The following is a 25,424-nucleotide window of genomic DNA, read 5'->3' as shown; positions in this document are numbered from 1 at the left end:
GGTAGGGGTTAACTTTCATTTATTTCTGGTTGGATAACCAACCAGTTGTCTTAGCACTATTCATTAAAAAGTTGATACTTTTCCCACTGCTTTGTAGTTCCACCCATGTTATAAATTAAGGGTCTGTGTGTATCAAGGTTGATTTGTAGGCTTTCTGTTCTGTTAGTGTATTTTGCATTGTTTTTTGTCTCATCTTAAATAATGTAGCTTTATGATAAATTTTGATACTCAGTAGAACAGTGCATTCTACTGTGTTATTTTATTTTATTTTATTTTATTTTATTGTGGTAAAAACATTTAATGTGATGTCTTGTGCTTTAACAAATGTTTAAGTGTACAATACAATATTGTTAATTACAGGCACTACATGGTACAGCAGACCTCTAGAACTGATTCGTCTAACATAACTGTGACTATACTCATTGAACAGTATCTCCCCATTTTCCCCTACCCCCACCCTTTGGCAACCAATATTCTGCTCTGTGCTTCTGTGAGTGTGGCTATTTTAGATATCTCATATAAGTGGAATCATTCAGTATTTGTCTGTGCCTAGCTTATTTCACTCAGCATCACGTCCTCCAGGTTCATCCATATTGTCACATATGGCAGGATTTCCTTCTTTTTCTAAGGCTAAATAATACTGTGTTGTATGTATAGACCATGAGCACTTCAGGATTCGCTTGTCAAGCTCCACAAAGAAATCTGTTGAGATTCTGACTGTTATTCCATTTAATCTATAGGTCAATTTGGAGAGAATATTACAAAATTGGGCTTTCTAGGGATGCCTGAAGGCAGCTCAGGGCTTGATCCCAGAGTCCCGGGATTGAGTTCCACATCAGGCTCTTGGCATGGAACCCGCTTCTCCCTCTGCCTGTGTCTCTGCCTCTCTCTGTCTGTCATGAATAAATAAATAAAATATTTTAAAAATTAAAGAAATAATAAAAACAAAAAAACAAAATTGGGCTTTCTAATACATTACCATAGTATTTCTGTGTAGCACTTCTTAGTTTGCCTCTATTCAAAGTTTTCTGTGTAGAGACCTCACATATCATTTGTACATTTATTCCTAGATATTTTATATCTTATGCTCTAATAAATGCTAATTAAAAAGTTTTTAAGAAAATTAAAAAATAAATTTTTTTTCAATTTTTATTTTAAAAAATAAAGTCCCATACCCAGTGTGGGACTTGAACTCATGATCCTGAGACCAGGAGTCGCACACTTGACCGACTGAGCCAACAAGACACCCCAAATGCTATTTTTGAATAAATTTTATTTTCAGATTTGTTGCTGGTATATAGCAATGTATGGAATTAAAATGTTTACCTTTTTTTGCAATTGTAATTCATCTATGAACTTGTTTAGATTTCTTTTGTACATAATTACATAATCTGCACATAAGGACAGTTTTATCTACTTCCTTCCCTTCCAAATCATTATACATTTTGTTTTGTTTTACTTTATTTTATTGTGTTTAGTAAGGCTAGGATCTTCACCAGCTAGAATCTCAACTACAGTGTTGACTATAAGTTATATTTGGCACCATTGTCACATCCCCAATTTCAAAGGGGGAACATTCAAAAAAATTTCTATTGAGTACGATGTTACATTTTGCTAGATTTGGTTTGCCAATCATTTATTTAGGGTTTTAAATCTAAGTTCATGAATGAGAAAATTCTGTAATTTTTTTTTATAATGTCCTTGTCAGGCTTTGGCTTTTAGGTTTTGCTAGATTCTTAAACTGGAGAGTGTTTGTGTTTCCCCTCTTTCCCTGCTATCTAGAAGAGCTTTCATAAGACTTGCAGTATTCATTAGAATTCACTAGTCAAGCCCTCTAGCTAAAGTTTTTTAGTTTTGTTTTTTGTTTGTTTTGGAAGGTTTTTAATTATAAATTCAATCTCTTCAGTAACACTATTCAGATATTCTGTTTCTTCTTGTGTGCATATTGGTTAGTTACAGTTTTCTAGGAATCTGTCCATTTCATCAGAATTTCAAATTTGTTGGAAGAAAGTTGTTTTTACTATCCTTTTTTGTTTTTGTGGTCTATAGCATATGTAGTGATGTCTCCTTTTTCATTCCTGATATTCATTATTCGTGCCTTCTCTTTCTTCTTAGACTCTCTAACATTTATCTATTTTTATTACTCTTTTCAGATAACTTGTTTTCATTATCATTTAGTTACCATGGGTTATTTCCAAATATATAGGGACTTTCTTCTTTACTAAAAGGTAGTTTTGATTTCTAGCTTATTAAAAGACCTATTCTGAATGATTTCTGCCATTTGAAAATCCTTGCTATTTGCTTTATTTTTGTAAATTTGTGAAAATAACACTGCATGCCTGAGAAGATGTATATTTCATAGTTGTGGGGTATGGTGTTCTACAATTACCATTAGGTCAGTTTTGCTTATTGTGGTAGTCAAATCTTCTGCATACTTACTGTAATTGTCTGTTTGTTTGGTCAGTTGCTAAAAGAAAGTATGCTAAAATCATCCCCAGTGGTTGTAGATTTGCCTGTTTCTCTTTCTACTTCTGGCAATTTCTGCTTTCTATATTTTGAGCCCCTGTTACTAAATACATGCAAATTTGGACCTATTTTATCTTCCTGGTAAGTTGCAAGTTCAAATTGAGTTTTTACCTCTTCATCTCTAGTAATGGTTATTGCCTTAAAGCTAACCTTGAGTGATACTAATGTAGCTACAATTTTCTTGTGGTTATTAATTGTATGATAACTTCCCACCTTTTCAACTTTCTATTTCTCAGTGTTTTACATATATTGACTTATAAATAGCAGATAGTTTTTTCTTGTTTATTTAATCAAAGTTTACCAATCTTTGTCATTAAAGATACAGTTAAGACATTTACACTTCTTGTATTTGAGTCTAAGTCTGTGTCAATCTTTAAAAGTAACTCTTTAAACGACAATTTTTCACATTCCAAAAATAGTTCATTAACACCTATGAGTTTAAGAAATTTATCCTCTCTGATTTGTATATAAATGTGTAGGGATTTACACAACCTTCTCATGTCCTGTTATTTCTTTGACTGCTGTAGAATGAAAAGAAATCCAGGGACTAACGTACACTAAGAACAACATATCTAATCTAGTGTTTTGGGAATTTCGCTTGCAGCTCTTGTCTTTATCGTGATTTACCTAATTCTAATAACACAGCATTAACGATGTATCTCTTAAAATATCTTTTTTACAAAACACTATAAAGATTTCATTCTTGATTACAGGGCTGTGACTCCCAAATGAGCGTGTCAGAAATGTCCTGTAGTGAAAGTACATCCTCATGTCAGTCTCTTGAACATGGCTCAGTTCCAGAAATTCTCATTGGCCTGCTTTATAATGCCACAACTGGAAGACTATCCGCTGAAGTGATAAAAGGCAGCCACTTCAAAAACTTGGCAGCAAACAGACCACCCAGTGAGTGAAAAAAAAAAATTTTTTTTAATTCCTATGTTTTCTGCACTTATGGGACTCTCAGTGTTAGGGACCTCAATACTATCATTTAGTCTTAACCGATCAAAATGAAATGGTATAATCATCAGCTAATCTGTTTCATGTTTTCTATTCCCAGTCATTTGGGAAGTAGACAGATTTGAAATTCAAAATATTAATTGTAAGATGACAAGACTTTTAATTTTTCATAGTGTCTGCCAAATAAATTATCCCTATCAGAGCCATTATCTTCCAATGCTAGAAAAAGTTAAAAGGGTTTTTTAAAGTTAGTAGTATTCCACAGATATGGTCAGGAATATGTATGGCTATTGGTGTCAGCAGAAGAATGATGTTATGTTTTCTGTCTGTATGCAGTACTATGAACTAATGTTAATATTTCTGTACTTTTTCTCTTTTCTCCATTAAGAAATTTAAGAAAAAACTATTTCTTCACGATTTTCCTCCTTTAATATTATACATCAGTACTGCCAGCAGAGTCTTTTCTTAAATAGTTTGGCTTTTCCTTTACCAGGACAAACAAAATAAGGAATAGTTTGACATTTCCCCTAGATGCAAGAAAAGAGTGAGATGGTAAATCTGTGCCCTGGTCTATATGCCTGTCACTCCTCTCTCCTTATCTCTCTTCCTGCTCATGGAGGTGGGGCCGGATTATGGGAGTGCAGAGAGATTGTCACTCAGTAGACCCCAACACTGTTGGTCGGTATCTAAAGAAATAAGCTGAGAATGTAGCAGCTTCTTTATACATCTCTGAAATTAAAGATGTTAGTCCCCAAACTAAAGAGTTGAAAGGAAACCTTGCATAGTAGTAGTAGCCACCTTAAATTTGCTTAAAGATTTCTCTTAAGGCCATCTTTTTACTCTGAGTCTCCAATAATTATTGAATGAAGGGAAAATTCTTCCACCCTTGAATTAAATTATTTACCTCCAAATATCCTCAACATTGTCTTTTTAGTTCAAGTGAAAAGTCACAAAAATATATTTGGTTTTCCCTAAGTAATATTGGAAACCATGCTTCTTACAGATATCATAGAGTGTATCTATTCCTGAATTCAAAGTCAGAAGGCCAAAATTATGTTTATCTTTCTACCCTTGGATGAGTAACCTAACTCCCCTAAGTCTGTTTTCTCATAAGTCAAATTAAGGTTGTGACTGTGAGACTCAAATCAGATAAAGATGCATAAAAGAAAGATGGACTTATTATTGTCCCCTTTCTCCTTTCAGAAGGAAGAATTCAGAGGGAGGAAAGAACCAATTATTAGAATAAGCAGCTTTGGAAGTGGGACCTGGGTTCTCTTTATTGGTACATAGAATGCAAACTCAAATGACCGGGGAAGTAACTTCAATGAATAAACTTGGCAGGTGAAAGATAAAGAGTGTGGGGAGGCATGTGACAAGTGCATAACCTGCCTCAAGACATTCAGATTCAAAACTTTTGAACACTATAACAGATAAACAAAATATCTTGTGGGGATACATCCTGCCAACAGCTATCAGTTTGCCATTCCTGCTTTAGCTAGTGGTTTAATTTTTTGACAAATATTTAACTTGAGATGCTAAAAAAAAAAAATAGCAGAATGGAATGATTTGTTTGCCTTCCTGTCTTTGCTTGTACCCACTCTGATAGAAACAGAGAAAGCAGAACTAAAATGAAGGGAGGGGGCAGTGGAGGCAGGGTGAATAATAAACAGGTTGAGAGATTAGCATCCACAAGACTTCGAGCAGGTGTTTTCAGGTTAAAGAGTAAGTCAGAGCAATTTCCCATATTTTAGAATTAGATCTTCAATATCAGGGTCGTTAATGGTGTTAGCTGGGAGGCAGCTTGTAGGTAAATATAAGTCGACATTAAAATTAATTGTATGAAGTGGAGTATTTATAAAGTAAAATATAATGCAGTTTCATCAATCTGTCTTATGCTATATATATTCTATGAGATTGTTCTAGGCCTTGAACTGTGTTACTGACTAAATAATCCAAAGAAACAGTGGGAACACACCAGAGCAAAAATTTCGATAGTCCTATTTTATTTTGTTTAACTTAATTTTATATTACATTGAAAAGTAATGGAAGTGTTTGAAAACCTTAATATTGCATGGATAAACTTCAATACTTTGCATAATAGTAACCCTGTGATAACTTTTATTCAGTCTTTTATAGTCTGATAATTTGCATGATTCTATGTTCAATGTGCTTTAGACCAAGAAGATATCATTATAAAGATGTTCCCCCTTTAAAACAGTGTAATTTTTGTCTAAGATTACACAATGACCTTAAAAATTCTCATTCCATGAAATTTACCCAACACCCCTTTTGTTCAACCCCTCTACCTGAATTAAAATGCTAAAGTTTTGTGTTCTTCCACTCCAGTGAACAGTGTTTCCTCTTTAATTCTAACCTTTGACCCTCTTTCACCCAACAATTGACATCTGGTCATTATTTCTTTTACTGCTTTCCACCCCCTGTTGTCAGATGGACTGTTCTGTTGTCTAAAACACTTGATAGGTGGACAGGTTTATATAATCCGAGGTGAGTTCCTGTAGAGGCTAATTGGATGTTGTCTTTTCATGCAAAAACAAAATACCCTAAAACTTGCCAGCAGTGAAGCTGTCCACCATGTTGGTTTCCAAAAAAAAATGCACATTTATTATCTGTGGTACTTTAAATAAAACTAACTTAGAATTTATCTCTGATTATGGATGATGGTATACAGAGTACGTATAAAATAAGCAAAACTTTTTAAATTAAAGGTTTTATTTTTCATTTATTGTATTTTGATTCATACAATAGATATTTCATGAGAAATATTGCAATTTTCATTAAAATTAATTGAAATTTTGATATGAAGTACACATGATGGATCACCATGCTGAAGATCATTTGCATGAGTCTAAAGAACTTGAAAATACATTTGTTTGAAGAGAGGGTTTATCTCCCAAATAATCAGCCAATGAACTGTTATGTTTCACTTTGTACACTAAACATCACATCAATTTTTTTTGTAACTCATGAAAATAGTTAAGAATACCATACTTTAAACTTCACATTAAATTCTGCCAAAAAAGAATCCTACAGTATTTATTTTAACTATCCAAAAAGCACATTAAATGTACTCTTGCATGAAATCAGGAGAAAGTTTTACTTGATTTGCTAAACTTTGAGCCCTTAATGCATTTGGCTTCATTTTGGCCCTTTTAAATGTTTTTAAAATATATTTAAAAACCACATCCATGCAGAGATTTTTTTGACATTTCATCCTAAGCTGTTTTGATGTCATCTTTGCATTCTTGTCTTCTTTTCCTCTTTACCATTTGCCTTCATTTCTATTTGTTTGTTTATTCTTATTCTCTGAAAACACAGTGGAATGCTTGACAGTGTTGTGGCTAATTGAGCTTGCTAAGTGTTTATTAATGCTATGACGTCCTGCTTAGTGAAGCTAAATGGGGATGGGCTTGGGCGGGGGGGTGGGGGTGGGAAGGATTGAGGGTGGGAGGGTGGAGGAAGGATTATGAGGTATACCTTTCAATTCTAACTGTAATGCAGAAATAGTGAAGTTGAGATATTATGACCCACAGAAGATTTTATAAGCATCTACATCAAAATGGAATTCGTTGAATTTCCATTAAACATGGTATACACCATATCCTTATAAAGTATGAATACTTCATGTTCTCAGCAGATGTCACAAGAAAGGTGTTTTGAGTTTGTTTCAAATGATATTTGTGGTATGTTGTTTTGTTTTGTTTTTTCTGTAGATACGTATGTTAAATTAACTCTCCTGAATTCCATGGGTCAAGAGATGTCCAAATGCAAGACATCCATCCGCAGAGGGCAGCCTAATCCAGTATACAAGGAGACTTTTGTTTTTCAAGTGGCCCTATTTCAACTTTCTGATGTGACACTCATACTGTCTGTGTATAACAAACGCAGCATGAAAAGAAAAGAGATGATAGGCTGGATTTCCTTAGGTCTGAACAGCTCTGGAGAAGAGGAGCTCAATCACTGGACTGAAATGAAAGAGTCGAAAGGACAGCAAGTGTGTAGATGGCATGCGTTACTAGAGTCATGATGAATAGGATAAATGAGCAATTACAATCCAAGGCAGCATTATCTCTGATTGCAGCGTTACTGTTTTTACCTAGTCACCATTAGAAGAGCTGTTCTTTGAAGCCTCATCCTCAACATTCTACCAGAATGCTTTAAGTTCTGTGGAAAGAACATCTAATATTGACACAAATGAAGAAAAGATGTGTCTCTGGTAGAGCTTGTTTGGGAAATGAGACACTTGCATCATCATTGTTAACAGTCCTCCAGAGTTTTAAGAGCATGCTTTTTGTTTGAAGTTAATTTTACTTTAAAAGCAGAAGAGCCAGTCATTTCATGAAAAAAAAAAAAAAAAGAAAACTATAAGTGATTTTTTTTTTTAATTAGAATTTTTAGTTGCAACACTGTTTTAGGATTGTCCTGTTAACCAGGAAACTCGTATTTTGACTGGCTCATCCCTGGTGTTGGAAATGTTCCTTAATCTGAAAAAGTAGGTCTCAGCTCTATCATGAGGCATATCCGATGGTGAGGGGTTTCAATTACATAGAGAATTGTTTTATTTCAGACATTTTCCCTCTGTGCACTTAGATTCATTGTGCCTCCGTTCTTCTCAACAGCACTAAATCTCAAGTGCAAGCAAGTATTCATTTTCATAAAGGAATTTTTTTATATGTTATTTAAAAAAAAAAAAAGCTCATTTCTTCATTTGCCTCTGCTTTTGCCTGATCCAAAGAGACCCAGTCACTGGACTGGTCCCTTGCAAGTCTTTTAGACAGGTTGTACTGTAGAACTACGTAACTTTCTGTTGAAAGCACTTCCTGTATTCTTGTATTCCAATGTAGGAAGCTAATAGAGCAGGACTTTACTTTAAAATTTCTTTCAACAATTGACTCTTTAAAAATTGTAGTAATGTGAAAATACATTTTTTTACAAACTAAGAAAATACAGTAGATAAGCCGTTGAGAATTGAAAACAGTTCAAGTTAAAGAAAATGTTAATTATCTGCTCTGAGAATGGAGTGACCAACACTGCATAAAGCAGGTAGCGTTCCAGTAAGAAACTGTTCTCTCTCTAACTCTTCTTCACTCTTACTTCGATTTGTACTTGTGATCTAAAGACTCTCCAGTTCTCAGTTTCAATCAGAACATCATGTTAAAAACAGTTCTGAGATTCCTTATGAAATTTCTAGTGACCTGTGACTAGATTTTATGAAATTTACAGATACGTTCTTCAACGTGACGTCATCCTGTGCCTTTCATGTAAGTTACATTTGCTCATACAGCTTGAAAGTTGTATTTGCAAAATTAGGCCTTCGATTTTTATAAATGTAAAGATTCCTCAGAACAATGTCACAGATCTTTATTTCCTCTGAAGTATGTAAAAGTTGTATAATGTGCTAATTTTTTTAAATGGCAAGGCATTTTCATTTGTTGTTTTTATATTTAGGAACTCTAATTAATCAGGAATATTATAAGCTGTTTTCTTTTTAATTTAGCTTCTTACCCAGTATATAATTTTATGCATATACTTTATTAAATAGAATGTTTCGTATATATGAAAAATATTTTCTTTCTAATTTCTAATTAAACTAGACAAAAATATACTATTTACCAGTTATTAAAAAGCAGCATACCATTATTGTTCCTAGTCCCCACTAAGCACTATATATTATTGTAAGCTGAGGACTTGTTATTGCCACAATAACAAAACCATGCATAGACATTATTACTTCAGCTTGGCTGTACTGAAAGGCCTTAAAAGAAATCCAAAAAGACAGTGAACTCCTAATATTTTTTAGTTTAAAAAATGGCAGCTCTATGCACTCATATACACGAATTATAAGATAAAATACAAATGCTATCTTGGGTGACATGAGGTTTAAGAATGTATGTTATAAAGTTGCATTAAAGAGGAAAACCCATTCTTTTATTGTTACACTAATGAGCTTTTTCCAGGGTTGCTTTTTTTAAATAAATGAGTTAAGTTATAAAGTTAGAATGTGATCAAATGGTGAAATATCTCGTGTATGTAGCTTCAGCAAGAGTAGGGAAAGAGATTTGAAGAGAGTAGGGTGTAGACCCCAGTGAGAAATTTTATTTAAGCATTTAATGCTACCGGGATCTTTTCTGCCTTTGAAACAACTGACTGCATTGCTAAGAACTGGGATCTGCTAATGGAAAGGGTTAGTCTCATTTGTAGCTGTAACAAAGCCTAATCAATAATTGAACACATTATGAGACCAGTGCGGTGCTTTCTCCTTCAGTGACAAGACCTAACTAGCTTATTATTTGCTACATCTGTCTTTCTTCAGCCTCTGCCCAGAACTATGTGTGTGCTTTTGATCTATCTTTACGGGGTTATCTGGTATAGATATCAATTCCAAAATGGCTTAATAATTAATTAACAATTTTAAAAGTTTTCAAGAAGGACCCTACCTCCACCCCAGCTGCCAAAGTCCTCAAAGATTATGAATTTCTATGTATGTGTATCTGTATACACACACATGCCTACACACATATACACACACACACACACACTTTTAAAGGTGAAGGTGCCCTGGCTTTTTCAGATAAATAATTAGAAGACCATTTATTGAGTTTGTGGATTATTTTTCTCCTCTCTATATTTACTAGAAATTATATTTGGTTTGGGGTGCTATTTGCTGCCATTCTCCTCTACACACAGCAAAATGTGTATCTTTTTATCATGTGGATTGACACAACTTAGAGTAATTATTCTCCAAAATTTGTCTATTCTTTTAGAAAAAGATTAACTAGCTCTCGAGAGACCCACTTCACTCTACTGAATCTACTGTATAAGACAGCACTACTGCTCTTTTGTGTGCTCAAATTTGCGTGGAAGCGTAGAGGCAAAATCTTACATCTCAGCAATTTGCAGCAAATAGGGACCCACCAGTGGGCAGCAGGTGCTGTTTCAGAAACTTGAGAAAGACAGCCCACTTTCTTATTGTTCTCTTAAAATCCCCTAAGTTTTATAATAAAATGAGATAGTCCAAATATGGCAAGTGACTGACATTCACAGGAGCTTCCAAGCCTAGAATTATAGGCTCTGTCTGTCTCCCAAATGAGCTGCAAAATGTAGTTGTTTATTACTGCCCAGGAAACAAAATGTATTTCAGATCAGTAAAGAATTTGTTTAGTAGAATATCGTCTTACCTTTCAGAAGCTTTTTCTATACTCTTGTGTCTTCTGTACAGTCCACATTTTGTGTGAAATCTATTTATTTGCCTGTCTTCTTACTACACATTCAGTGGATTCTCAACAATGCTGTATTTAGTGACAAAAATAATAAATTGGACCACAATTTTAAAAAAGAAAAACCAGTAAGAAAATGTCAAAGCTACCTTGATTGGTACACACATGTTGAAGTGCAGGGCCTGGTAGGGTGGTTTCATCCAGCCTGGTGCAGAGAGATGCCCAGGGCTTCCTCTTAAATCATACTCTTGACACCATCATTACTTTCATTTACTTATCAAGTAAATCAGAAGCATAATCAATGATTGCAAAGTAAAACAGCACCCACGAGGGAAGAGGTCACAGGATTGAGGGTGGTAAGATGAAGGTGGAGACCAAATGATATTGTAGCTTTTTAAGTGAACTGAAAGCCTATTTGAAAGTATAAATTTTAGATGAAGGAAGAACAGTAGTCACCAACAAATTTTTCCCAGATATGAATAGAAATGACACAGATCTAGTCGCCTAAAATTGCCATTTTTGCCTGCATGGACTAGATGGGCAATTCATAGACATTTTTCTCATCAATAGTCACTACATTATTTCACAATGATAGTTATTGCCCGGAAGGTTTTTTTTCAGTTCACAAACCATGGCCTATACCGGAGGTAGCCATCATTAACCCCACCAACTAAACTCAATATTTAGCAGAAAGTTAGATACCCTATGAAACATTTTTTTTAAATTAACTTTTAAAGCATCATCAGTTCCCACTAAAATGTATAATAATGATGGTGGTATCTGCTATAATGTATTAAGGTCTAGCCTAATAATTTATTATTTTGTTTGATTCTCACAACAGTGCTATGAAGTAAGTAATACTTTCAAGTTTTGTAGATGAAGAAACTGCAGCATAGGGATTAAGCAGACTTGCCCAAGGTCGTCCAGTAGGTAAATAGGAGACCCAGGATTAGAACCCAGGTATAAATTACTCTAAAACCTCTACTACATGTGTACTGCAGTGGCATCCCTCTTCACCAGTTACAAGAAAAGGAGTTAGGATAACATTGCACTCATCAGTCATCCCACCCACTATAACGGGACGGCAGAACTAGAAAAAGAGAAGGAAAAATCAGAGCTTGAGAAAGAGAAACACAAAAGATCAGGGATGTGTTTTCTTCTCAGGATACAAATGGTACCTCTGTGTAATACTTTGTATATGACTTTGATTTACTCTACAAATTCAGCCTATACTTAAATTCTGGAAGTATGTTAACCAATTTGTTCTGCTCCTTGTCCACTTTTGGGAATCTAAGATATTTTAATTGTATATGATCACCTTTCTATGAAGTGGATATCCTGTGTCCTTCAGCAGGTATCTTGCCCATATCAGTGGTGAAAGGAACGACTGTGTCTTCCTCTGTGCTCTCATTATAATTTATTTCTTACATACCCTTTATCAAGGTTTTAACTGGATTACAGCTAATTTATTACATGTCTTTCTCCCTTAATTTTAGTTAATGCCTTGTCTTATTATCTATATGTGCCCCTTTGCTCATAGTAGGCCTATAATAAATACTGAGTCGAACTTAATTTCCTATAGAAGATATCAATAACACTGTTATATAGGTCTCAATTTTTTATGAATCCTATGTAATGCATGGATTTATTTATTCATTTATTTTACAAGAAGACCTACTATGAGTCAGGCATTGTTCTCAGTGCTACAGGTTAGAGAGAGTATATTAGAGAGACAATCTTTTTCCCCTCATGGAGCTTACTTACATTCTGAGCTAGGAAGACACTACAGAATGATATACATTTAGTGGACGGGTACAACATGGGATCAGAACAATCTTCCTGGGAAAGATTACCCTTGAGTTGGATCTCCAAGAACAAACAAAGGAATATATTCTCCCCAGGAGCGAAATTTGAAACAACTATAGTGTGTCCCAAACTACAGTGTGTTTCAGAATCATTTTGAGAGCTTAATTTGTTTTCCAAAGCCCCACCTCCAGAGATGTTTCTTTCATCTGGTGTGGAGTGGAACCCATGAATCTACATCTTATTAAGCTTCCCAGAAAACTCTATCTGATATACCTTGGTATAGAATATTGAGCTCATGATATACAATTCCTGATAGCAACGTTTCAGTGTCCATAGATTAAGCGTAATACTGCTAAATAAGAGCGAGATTATGACTAGGATTAGTGCTCCTCATATACTATTTGTGCTTCCTTAAAAAGAAAAATAACGAAAACATTAAAAGTGATATTTAATTATGAGTTCCTGTACATTCACATTCAACATGACTTTTTCCAAGTGTTCCTTGGACTAATAAATTCTATTATGTTGGTTTTATGATTCCTGAAAATTACTTTGGATTATGGTTCACATATTTCCCCCGGAAGCTGTCTTTACAGTGTTAAATATAAGACAAAGAGAGTCAGAGGAGCTATTTGCCGATGATATCTTCGTCGGTATTCTCAGTGAAATTAGGCTGACCCCTAGGTAACTATAACAACCATAGATGGTGGCATTGTTTATTGTGTATAGTAAGCTTTGTTGCCTTTTATCATCATCTTCAGTGGCTTCCCTGACCTCACACTCCTCACATGAACCCCATTGCTGGCTTCTTCCCTAGCATCACCAATGTTTCTGTCACCTCTTCTCTGATCTCTATTTCCTTGATTGTTTTTGCTTTCTTAGGATCTTTTATTTCAAATAGCAAATTAATACAGCAGCCTCACACCTTCTTCTTTCTCTAAAAATAAATACTGTGTATACAGTTCATCTGATTTCCTATCCTCCCTCATTTAAAATGTAGACATACCTTCTTCTCTGCTGTAATATTTCACATGAATATTTTTTACATTTGGAAAGTTTCCCCCCCCCAACAAAGATCTGTGATTAACCCACTGAAAAATGAGGTTATTTGAATATTTGAAATGATCTGATATGGAATTGGGCTGTTTTCGTAACTGCTGCTGTGTTGTGTTTGGTCTGGTTATAACCTGAGGTCTGGTTAGTGCAAGTTTAATGTGGAAGCATGTGATAGACTGGAATTATCAGCCTGTTATCAAAAATGAATCTTGCTCTTTTCTCTCCCTGCTTAGCCAGGTATGTTTCTTCTTACAGTCCTTCCTTCTTTCTTCTTCTCTGCCTTTTTTTCCCATCTGGATTCATGTACATTCACACCAAATACCAGAGTACATCAAAACTGAATAATACCTATTGAAAAGTGATACCCTGCCTTTTTTTTTTTTTTTTTTTTTCCTAAATCACAAGAACCAGACAGTGAGAGGACCAGTCCGGTTTTCCCCACAACTAGAGGGAGCAAAGCATGATCCCTAGAGGTCAACTGTTGCTCTGGGTGATAGTTGTTGTTGTACAATTACCTCTGCTAGTGTGAAGTACCTTCATACGTTGTGTGGGTCAGGAGCAGAGAAGGAAACTTGATTATTAATCTAACAAAGATTTGGCATAATTTTATTATAGACTCTCAACCCTTTGCACATTAAAAATGTCTAAACTGCAAACAAAGTCACTGCTATGGCAATAGTTTTGCAAAATTTTTGACATTATTTCCATGTCAGGTTGACAGTCTGTATCTTAAATTGTCCTATTATTTTACTTTCCTTCTTCACCCTTTTCTTTATTATTCTGATTGGTATTTGATGTTTGAGCTTGTCTTTTAAATATTCAAGACTACTTTAAAAAGAAAACCCCTTACTACCTTTCTGTTTATTCCTTTAACATGGGATCTCTCAGCTGACACATTGTTTTTAAATTGAATACCCAATAGATGAATATAATACTCCATTATACACTGAAAAAATAATTTTCTGAAATCCGTTTATATATTCAGCTATTGCTGGAATGCTTATTTCCATAAATCTAAGCAGTTAATACTATTTTTTTCTTCAAATTTTTATATAAATTATAGTTAGTCAACATCCAGTGCAATATTAAGCAGTTAATATTAAATGCGACTATTTTGTTTAATGAGAAAATAAGAATTTTCCCATACCTCTAAGATTTATTGTTTGTCTTGCCTCACATCGGGTCGAAGGGGGATGGTTGTGAAACCTCTTACCAGCACTTCATCTTTGAGCTTCTGAGTGTGCTCACCTCCTCCATGTGGTGTTGTTTTCAGTAACAACCCAACCTTTTATACCCTGGGGGTAGGTCCTCACCACCGATTCCTGTTCATAACCTTCATTAATGTGGATGAGGGTACCACATAAACACCAATAGGAAAAAAAGACCCCTAAAGCATAAAGGAACAACTCGAATACCTACAAGTGATTCTAGTCATGAAGGAGTAGAAGCCAACTTCTTAGAAATGAGGTTTTAAGACATCTTGTCCCTCCTTTTGGTCTTCTATCTTCTTCTCACTTGCACTTTTTTTTTTTTTTTTTTTTTTTAATTTTGGGAGGAAGCCTTAAAAAGCCATGGTTTTAAAAAATGTCAAATGTTGACTTCACTGGGCAGAATTTCAAAAAGGGAAAACTGAAATACAGACCACAGAGTCATAGGAAGGCTTGTGTTGGGAGGGAGGGGGGCAGATGGCGTTTGTTTTTGTTTGGGGCAGTCCTTCTGGACAAATACTGAGAACATTTACAGCATTCTATAATTATGTCACATTTGTTTTGCGAGGGGAAACCAGGGTAGCTTTTGCATATAAATTGGCTCGCTTAGTATTTAAGTTTATTTAAACAATTATGTGAAGCACAGCTAGAAAATAATGGTGATACTTCTAACACTACTTTGAAATCATAAATATTGCTTTAAATTTACTACGAGAAAGTTTCCAGTAGTCGCTTGCATTACAAAATTAATTTATAATGTTTCTGCATAATTTTAATTAGATGATTTCTGTTTTTGTGGTGAAACTATAGTGGCAACAATTTTGAGGAATCTTTAAAACTGTCATAGAGAGGACAGCCAAACTTTGGCTGGATTTTTATTAGAATTTTGAAATGAGAAAGTGTTATCAATGTTTCTTTTCAGTTCAGTTGGTCTTGATGAAGAACCAATTATTATGTGAGCTTTGAGGTTCTCAATAAATGTTAAGATCTGTTCTTTTTCTAAAACTCATGATGTTCACCCCTGCTCAATACTCTTGCATTGTGTTTTATTTCTCAAAATAATGTAATTTTTTATGGAAAAGTCAATTAGTGGAATCTTATATTCAGTATCCCCTTACTTTGCTTCTCTCCTTTCTTCTTGTTTCTTTGTTTTTCTTTCTTTTTTTTCCTTTCTTTTTCTTTATTTTTTTTCTTTTTTGGAGGCAAAGAAGCTTCCTTAATAGTATAGTTTCTACAGAGCTTTCTTACTTATTTTTCTAATAATGGCTATAACAGTGTGGTGAAGATTAAATGCTCTGTGAGCAAAACTCTATTAAACAACCTGAAGAAATGCACTGCTGATTAACATTTCCCTTGGTCTTCAATTGTCTCCAACATATTTTCTAGTGACTCTATACCATTAATGGATCTTATTAATATATATAAGTGTCTTTATGGTTATCACAAGTGTTGTACTATCGTCACATATTCATTTGCATTTGGGGTCAAAAATATAAAACAGATGCGTGTGTGAAACGACCCATTTTATAGAATGAGCATATATCTAATCATTTTCATGTAATTGAAAATGTGCTATATGTGGCATTTTATTCTCCTATCTACTTTTCTACTATCTATACACCGATTGTCTCGGTGCCTTTTTCCTTTTGTATAATTGTATTACGTAAAGAAATCACTGACCTCTCTGTAAACAATATAAAAACTGTTAAAAATATTAATTCCAGGAGATTTTAATGGCAGTTTGATTTTCCAGAGAATAAATTTTTGTGTGGGTTAAAAGTTACTTTTCTTCACCTTTCTGTCAGAAACTTCTTCACATTTTAGCACTCACTTGGAATGGGTAAGAATCTGTCTTCTCCGATGATGATACACAAAAACCAGCCCAAATTCTTATCATTGACAAGTAAGTGTCACGATGATCATTACCCAAAATAATGTCTAACACATAAGCAAATATCGGATGGATACATGTTAATGTTATTAAGATGGCAAGTTTGAAAGGAATCTCATTTCAACACACTATAAAACATTGCTATCACAGTGTTTGGGTCATTTTATTTTCTTTAATTCTAAGTCAAAGAAAACAGACTACAGCAAATTTAAACATTTTAAAATCATCTCCTTTGAAGTTCACAAATATACGCAAATAATAAATTATTGAGCACAACATCTAAAACTAATGATGTGCTATATGTTGGCTAATTGAATTTTTTTAAAATAATAAAGTTCACAAAGAAGTCAAAAATGAAAGTAGCTTCAAAATTATCTCAGCATCTTCAGCTGGAATAGGCATATGCATACACTGTTACCTAGTGTGCTCTTCCATTTACTGTGAACATGTCATAATTCATACTGGTATTGTCAATTCTATTTGACAAAATCACTTTTTATTTGGTAATAGCAGTTTGTTGATTTTCAATTCTTTCTTATTAGGCATTTATTGTATTATTTCTTAAAGACTTTGAGTTTAGATATATTTTTCATATTTTATTCCCTTTTCCATTTTATTTCCAGCAACAGAGATTTATAAAAACAGACTTTACATGTACTGTTTTCCATAATGAAAAGAATTTAAACTTTTGGTGCTCTAAAACTGACAGAAATTAAAGTTGCTGCAATACTATCTAACCTCTGATTGTCTTTAAATCTTAAGTTCCAAAAATTAACCAGTAGCTGTTTTTTGAGTTAACTTTTTTAAAAAGTAGAACACCAAAGCTCAATTTCTCTGGCTTAATTTTTTTTAATTAAAATTAAATTTCAGTAGAGTTGCCTCTACTGAAACACAAAAAATAAAACACTTCTGCTTAAAATAAATGGGTTCATAATTTAATCTCTAACTAAGTTTAAGGAATGTATTTCCCCTCCCAGTACTTGCTGCTGAATTCATTCCCCTCCCCACAAACAAAACAGGTTGGGTTTCCACCATTAAGACATTTAAGGTTGAAGAAGCAAAAATAATAGACTTGCTTACACATTTACTCCAAAAACAATGATATTCATTTGGGTCATGGCTTATTGTCTTGCACAGAATTGCAATTGATATAAAGTGAAATTCCAGCAGAAAATAGGCACATCTGCATTCTGACTAGAAAACCATTAAATCATCATGTTTTTATTGTTGTGGAGAGATTTAGGTATTCATCATACCTTATTTTATTTATATATATATACACTCAAGATTACGTTTTAATTGCAAATTGATTGTAACTTTCCATCTCCAGTATGCAAAATATTTAAGTCAACGTTTTCTCTCCGTAGACTATCAGAATATTCCATGATGTTTCCCATTTGAAAATAAAGTAATTCTCAATTTAAAAATAAAAAGTCTCAGCAAATATGTGAAAGATTTTGTTTAATTAGTACTTTTTTAATGACTTATAATAAAATACACTAAATGCTTCTATGTAATTAAAAGCCAAATAAACAGGGACGAATTTTTTAAGAATCTCATAAACTTATTATTAATAAGAGGGGGGAAATGAAGGCATAAATTAAATTGACATAAGAAAAACATATCTAAGGGAAAACTTTCCAAGCAATCCTTTTAATAATCCTTTTAATTGGGCAGTGATAGAAACTGCCCAGTCTTTACCAAAATCCATGTTTTCCTTTCTGTGTCCTATGACTACTTTACATTTCTTGGCCTCCCTTGAAATTAGGACTGGCCATATGACTGAGGTCTAGCCAGCAGAGTATGAGCAGACATGACGCACACCAATTTCGAAGAGGCTTTTTAAGAAATAAATGTGCCTTTTCCATGCCTCCTTTCGCTTCCCACTGGCTGGATACAGAGGAAAATGAAAGCCCAGGACACAGCAGAGCCACCAGTTGGAAAGATTCTGGGTCACTGAGTCACTTCACAGGAAAGAGACAACCAGATGTATTTGCCTTGGAATGTTAACATAAGTGAGAAGAATAACTTCTATTGTATTTGAGCCATTACACATTTTAGAGTCCACTTGTTACTACAAACAATCGAAACCAAAACAAATATTGGGACCTTCCAGGGGGTTCTGTGAGAATGGATGTTTACAGTATGTTAGGTTGGCTTAGCAGCCAAGCAGCTAGCTGTGGGGAATAGCTACAGCAGACAGAAAGCTGTAACCCGTATCCTGGGGGAGCAAAACACGAGATGAAACAGTTGTGTGTTGTGCTAAGAAGGGGGTCGGTGTGACTAGGAACCTGTAGTTCAGGAGAAATGAACGGAAAGAGCCAGAATAACAGTGTATTCGAGATGGTTTCTGCTGAAAAATATAAATAAACCCGGGCAGAAAATCAATGGTTTTCTTGCAAAGACCAAAGGGAATGGAGAGAGCCCCAAGATTAAGTGCCTTAGGGGCTGGAAAAGTCTCCTGCTTCTGAACCCCACATATTAAGACCCCAAAAGAGGTCTTCAGGAAGAAAGACTCATCAAGACTGCACAGCTAAACAAAGGGACTCACCATATGGCAAAGATCAGAATCTATTTAAAATGTTGCCTCAAAAAAATAAAATAAAATAAAATAAAATAAAGTGTTGCCTCTTGGGGCACTGCGTGGTACAGTCGGCCAAGTGACCCACTCTTGGTTTCGACTCAGGTCATGATGTCAGGGTCGTGGGATTGAGTCCCGCACCGAGCTCTGTGCTCAGCATGGAGCCTACTTCTCACTCTCTCTCTCCCTAAAATAAAGAAAATCTTTATAAGTAAATAGAGTGTTGCCTCTTATTTCAGAGCAATCTCAGGGAAACTTGGATGCTCATGAAGCAAGCTATGAAAGTTGTATAACCCCCAGGAAGGAGACAGTTCTTAGCACCTGCTTCAAATGAAACCACCGCATGTAAACCTTCCCAGAGGTCAGAGCAGAAGGCCATGGAGAATGTGGGAGCTTCTCTCAGAGAAAAGATCCAGAGTAAATCCAAATTCCTCTGCTGGGGCCCCTGGGTGACTTAGTCAGTTAAGTATCTGACTTGATTTTGGCTCAGATCACGATTTCAGGGTTGTGAGATGGAGCCCCACGGGCTCTCCATCTCCCTATGCTCCTCCTCTCTCCATCTTTCCCTCCCCTTCTTCCTTTCTAAACACAAAACAAACTCCTCTGCTAAGAGGGAAGTAGGGGTCCCCCAATTCCCTACTACAAATCCTTGGCTATTAAGTTTCTCATTCTTCCCTTTTTCAAATGAGAACTTTAATTGCACTTAGCAACTTCCTGCTGTACATTGTGTATTTGGTGGAGGTTGGGGAGCAGATAATTTGTCTTTAAAGTCCCAGGTCACTGAGCATGATGTAAAGGAGAGAGCCTCACCAGAGATAACAGGATTTGGAAAACTTTGTAATAACTGGATGGGACTTGAGGTTGTTTTCCTTAGGAAGAATGTAAGCTATATAACAAAATTTCTGTTCTCCTCCTCCTGGACACACACTAGACCACACTTGCCAGCCTTTCTTGCAGATGTTTGTAGCTATGTGACCAAGTTCTAGCCAAATGGAACATGAGTGGGAGAGAGAGACACCTCATTTCTAGGTCAAATGCCTCCTTCAGGGTCTCTTTCCCCATCATTAGCTGGCTACAGATGATGATGAATGTCCAACAGGACAGTGGAGCCCTAATACAAGAAGAGTCTACATCCTGGAATCACGGCTTGGACATCATCTTTCCAACAGCCAATAGTTTCTTCTAAAGACGTGCTACGTGGACAAGAAATAAACTGTGTACTTGAGCTGGTACCAATTTCAGGTCTATTTTGTGCTTTTAGCACCTACCTTAACACTATAGGTGAGTTCATGGTTCCATGGTTTGCTGGCTTCTGAAGCAAATATGGCAGTGCTATAGCCAACAGCACAAAACTGCCATACAGTCTGAGGAAGGACAAGTCTGACACCTGACTTGGGAGGACCAAAACCAAAGAATGAGGTAGGTCCCAGGAACACAGTCTGCCCCCACTCCCTGAAGAAGTTATTTTTAGGAGCGACTCTAAGGCTATAAGAGTAATTCAAAGTACTTGTCTCCCCAATTTGAGCAAGCCAAGAGAAGCGAGTTGAACTGTGAGCCAAGAGATAAAGTGATGGGTTGAAAGCCAGAGAAGCAGCTAAAACCTAGGCATCAACCCTAGAGACAGAAGTGAAGCAATAAGAACGTTAGAAAACTCCAGATTGAGGGGAGGAGGAAATCAAGCAGCAAACAAATCACTCAGCAGAATTAAGGCAAGGTGATGGCCACACTGAATCCTGTCCGGAGACTTTTGGACTTATTTCCATGAATGAGTGAGTTTAAGAAGGGTAGTCTAATGGGTCACTAGGGGAGCCATTTTCTTTAAACCCACGCATTTTTAAAATCTTATGTAACTAGATATGAAGTACAGTGCCAGCAGCTTTACAACCGTAAGGTGGGTAGAGAATTTTTTTTTAAGTGAGATTTGTAAGGGGCACCTGGCTAGTTCAGTTATACAAATCTTGATCTCAGAGTGGTGAGTTCCAGCCCCACATTGGGTAGAGATTACTTTTAAAAAATACAATCTTTTTTTTTTTTTTTAAGTGAGATTTGTGACACTATAAAGGGTTTCTGGGATGTGATGACTGAGTGAACCCGGGTCGTGGGGGTGATCATTGTGAGAGGATGGAATGAAATAGAGTGGTTTTGAGGAGGTGAGTGAGGAATGGGGTCACCCAAGAAAGGAGCCCAGAGAAGAAGCTGAGTCGTTAACAAAAGTCAAATGACATTTGTGGAAAATGTCCATGATTTGGAAACAAAGGGTTGGAACTGAGGAAAGAGGTAAAAACTAGAATGGGTTTGGGGCTTCACGCAAAGCACTGGAATGAGTAACTCACAGGAGCTGAGAGCGGTCGCCACCTCTCACTGGGCTGTGCGTGAGCCCTCCGACGGTACAATGTATTGACCTGTGTCATTCACACCTGCATGGTGGCACAGTATCTAGGCATAACCCACATTAACGAATCTGTTTTCAATCGAGTTTGAGGCCTTGGGAAAGTTTGGGCAAGGAGGGGATTTTTGGTGTTTTGCTTTTTGTCTTTATTTTTGGGTATTTATTTTAATTGCACAGAATCATCCAAAAAAGGTTATGTTTAATGTGCATTATTTACCAAGGCAAGAAAAATATGCAAATACATTTTTGAAACATTTTCATAACACCCGAAATGAAAAGATTTCTTGTTTAACCATGAAATTTGACTTAGGGAACTCCATAGCCTCTGTGACTTCTGCTCGTTCATTAATTCATGAAAACTCCATTTCTGATATAGCTATAATTTTTAATAAAACAATATATTAAGCTAAAACTAAATTGATTTTCTTTATCTTTTTTTAAGTAGGCTCCATGCCCAATGTGAGGCTTGAACTCACGACTCTGAGATCAAGAATTATATGGTGTACTAACTAAGCCAGGTGCCCTAAACTTACTAATTTTAAATAAACTTTATTTTAGAACAATTTTAGATTTACAGAAAAAATAAGATGATAACCCAGAGTTACCATATACTCTGCACCCAGTTTCCTCTAGACACCTTACATTACTCAGACACATTTGTTACAATTAACAAAACAATATTGACGTGTTATTAACTAAATCCATTGCTTCATCAGATTTCATTAGTTTACTTAATGTCCTTTTTTCTGTTTCAGGACATCACATTACACTTAGCTATCCTGTCTCCTTAGGCTCCTCTTGACTGACAGTTTCTCACTTTTCCTTGTTTTTGATGACCTTGACAATTTTGAAGAGTATTTTAGTGAATATTTGGTGAGGTATTTTGTAGAATGTCCCTCAATTGGAATCTGTCTGATGTTTCTCTTATGATTGGACTGAGGTTGTGGACTCTAGGATGGAAGACCACCATAGAGAGAAAATGTCATTTTCAATACATCATATCAAAGATACATACTAGCAACATCAGCTATCACTGTGGACATTGACCTTTGACCACCTGACTGAGGTGGTGTCTGTCAGATTTCTCCACCATAAAGTTACTCTTTTCTCCTTTTGTATTTTGTAGTCTTTGGAAGGAAGTGTCTGTGTGCCCACACTTAAGGAGTTATGCTCTACTTTCTTGAGGGCAGCATATCTAGGTATATTATTTGGAATTCTGCACAGAAGATTTGTCTCCTCTCCCATTTTTTTAAAGATTTTATTCATGAGAGACACACAGAGAGAGGCAGAGACACACAGGCAGGGGGAGAAGCAGGCTCCCTGTGGGGTGTCCAATGCAGGACCCAATCCCAGGACCCCAGGATCACGTCCTGAGCCCAAGGCAGACACTCAACCACTGAACCACCCAACCAACCTCCCATTCTCTTCTATTTATTTATTCAATTACTTATTTAATATCAATAAGGGATTATTGATTTTAAAAATCTGATATCACAAAAATTTTTAAAAGATTGATTGATTTTAGAGAGAGAGAGCAACAGAAGGAGCAAAGGGAGAGGGACAAGGAGGCTCCCCAGCTGAGGGCAAAGCCCCAGGCTGGGCTTGATCTCACAACCCTGAGATCATGACCTGAGCCGATATCAAGAGTCTGCCACTTAACTGATTGAGCTGCCCAGGTGCCCTTCACAGATATTTTATGCTTTGGGTATATAACACTATATTTATTTCATTTTTCAAATTGTTCCAGCTTTGGCGATCAGGACAAAGAGAGGTCGCTTTTGGCGACCCTTTCATTTGGCTCCTGTGTCCTTTTGACATATCCCTGTCATTGTGAGTAGATTATTAGTTTTGCTTTGCTTTTTCCTAGAAGTTTATAGTTTTGCATTTTATATTTATGCCTAGAATCTGTTTTGAAGGGAAAAATGGAAAGATATAAAGCTCTGTGTCGAGGCTTATTTTTTGCATGTGGGTGTACAATTATTCCACAACTACTTCTTTTCTCTATTGAATTGCCTTTACTCCTTTGCCAAAGATGAGTTGACTATAGTATATAGGCTTTTTTTTTTTTTTTTGGTTAAAGAGAGAGAGAGGGAGCGAGTATACACAGTGGGGAAGGACAGAGGGTGAGGAAAAGAGAGAGAATCTCAAGCAGGCTCCATGTGTTGATGCCATCCCATCATGGGGCTCATCTGATCCTATCGCGGGGCTCAATTTCATAACCTGATTCCATCACAGGGCTCAATCTCATGACCTGAGATCATGACCTGAGCCAAAATTAAGAGTTGGGTACTTATCTGATTGAGCCCCCAGGTCCCCCTAGTTTGTTGCAATTTTGACTGGGATTGGGTTGAATCTATAGATCAACTGGGAAAGAATTGACATCTTAATAATAGTCTTTAATCCAAGAAGCAATATATCTCTTCATTTACTTAAACCTGTGGGTGATGTCTTCATCTGAGTTGTGCAGCTTTCTAAATATAGATCCCATACCTACTATGTTTATAACCTCATATTTCTCTAGTGCTATTGTAAATGGTAATGGTAGCTTTTTAAATTTCAAGTTTCAGGAGATCCCTGGGTGGCTCAGTGGTTTGGCACCTGCCTTTGGCCCAGGGCACAATCCTGGAGTCCCAGGATCGAGTTCTGCATCGGGCTCCCTACATGGAGCCTGCTTCTCCCTCTGCCTGTGTCTCTGCCTCTCTCTCCCTCTCTCTCTCTATCATGAATAAATAAATAAATAAATCTTTAAAAAATAATAATAATAACTTTTTAAAAAATAAAATAAAGTTCAAGTTTCAGTTGTTCATCACTGGTTTGTCAGAAAGCAATTTACTTGTATATTAATCTTGGTCCTATGACCTTGTGTACTCGCTTATTAGTTTTGAGTTTTTTTGTTGTTATTGTTAATTCTTTGGAATTTTCTACATAGACAATTACATCATCTGCAAACACAGACTATTTTATGTCTTCCTTCCCAATGTATATATTTTATTTCCTTTACTTATTGGACTAGCTAGCACTTCCAGTACTCAACACTGAATAAGAATGCTGACAGAGAACATCATTGCCTCGTCCTAGACTTAGGGGGACGGTATCTAATCTCTCACCATTAAGTATGTTCACTGTATGTTTTTGTAGATGTTCTTTATCAAGTTGAAGTTTTCCTTCGTTTTCAGTTTGTCAAGAGTTGTTATCATGAGTACATGTTGAATGTTGTCAAATGCTTTTCCTCCATCGATTGATAATGATCATACGGTTTTCTTCTTACATTGGTTGCTTTTCTAATGTTGATCCAGCCTTGCATACATGGAACAAATCTCAATTGGTCATGGTGTATAATTTTTGTAATATATCGTTATATTCAATTTGCTAATATTTTGTTGAGGATTTTGACATCTGTTGTGAGAAATACTGGTTTGTAGTTTCCTCTTTGTAATATCCTTATCTGGTTTTGGTATGGGGTTAATGCTGGTCTCATAAATGTTTGGTGAAAGGTATCTGTGAAACTGTCTGGACCTGGCACTCTCTTTTTGAAAGTTATTAATTATTTATTCCATTTTTTAATAGATTAAGGCCTATTTAGATTTAGGCCTATTTATTTCTTTTTTGGATGAATTTTTATACTCTGTGTCTTTCAAAAAATGTGTCCATTTCATCTAAGTTATCTAATTTGTGGGCACAGAGCAGTTAATAATATTCCATTGTTACGTACTTCATGTGTGTAGGAACTGTAGTGATATCCCTTCTTTCATTTCTGATGTTAGTGATTTGTGTC

General features: G+C 35.6%; 1 protein-coding gene and 1 long non-coding RNA gene across 7 annotated transcripts in view; one reads left to right on the top strand and one right to left on the bottom strand.

Annotated features, from left to right (window-relative positions):
- Positions 1 to 16,571, top strand: part of SYT14 (synaptotagmin 14) — a 212,188-nt gene extending 195,617 nt beyond the window's left edge. For 4 of the 6 annotated variants that reach the window (XM_077902218.1, XM_077902220.1, XM_077902221.1 and 1 more), the window contains 3 exons: positions 3,240 to 3,429; positions 5,932 to 5,988; positions 7,215 to 16,571. In XM_077902218.1, coding sequence (XP_077758344.1) covers positions 3,240 to 3,429; positions 5,932 to 5,988; positions 7,215 to 7,528 — 561 coding nt within the window. In that variant the 3' untranslated portion in view covers positions 7,529 to 16,571. The remainder of the gene's footprint in view (positions 1 to 3,239; positions 3,430 to 5,931; positions 5,989 to 7,214) is intronic. The other 2 variants (XM_077902219.1, XM_077902216.1) reach the window with 1 other exon arrangement.
- A 5,697-nt stretch (positions 16,572 to 22,268) lies between these two features.
- The window catches only part of LOC144316378 (uncharacterized), a 27,919-nt gene continuing 24,763 nt past the window's right edge, over positions 22,269 to 25,424 (bottom strand). Inside the window, exon 4 of the long non-coding RNA XR_013382308.1 lies at positions 22,269 to 22,599. This is a non-coding gene — a long non-coding RNA (uncharacterized LOC144316378). The remainder of the gene's footprint in view (positions 22,600 to 25,424) is intronic.

Source organism: Canis aureus, chromosome 6 (genome assembly GCF_053574225.1).
Source record: "Canis aureus isolate CA01 chromosome 6, VMU_Caureus_v.1.0, whole genome shotgun sequence".
Lineage (NCBI taxonomy): Eukaryota > Metazoa > Chordata > Mammalia > Carnivora > Canidae > Canis > Canis aureus.
This window is presented reverse-complemented; position numbering and strand designations above follow the sequence as displayed.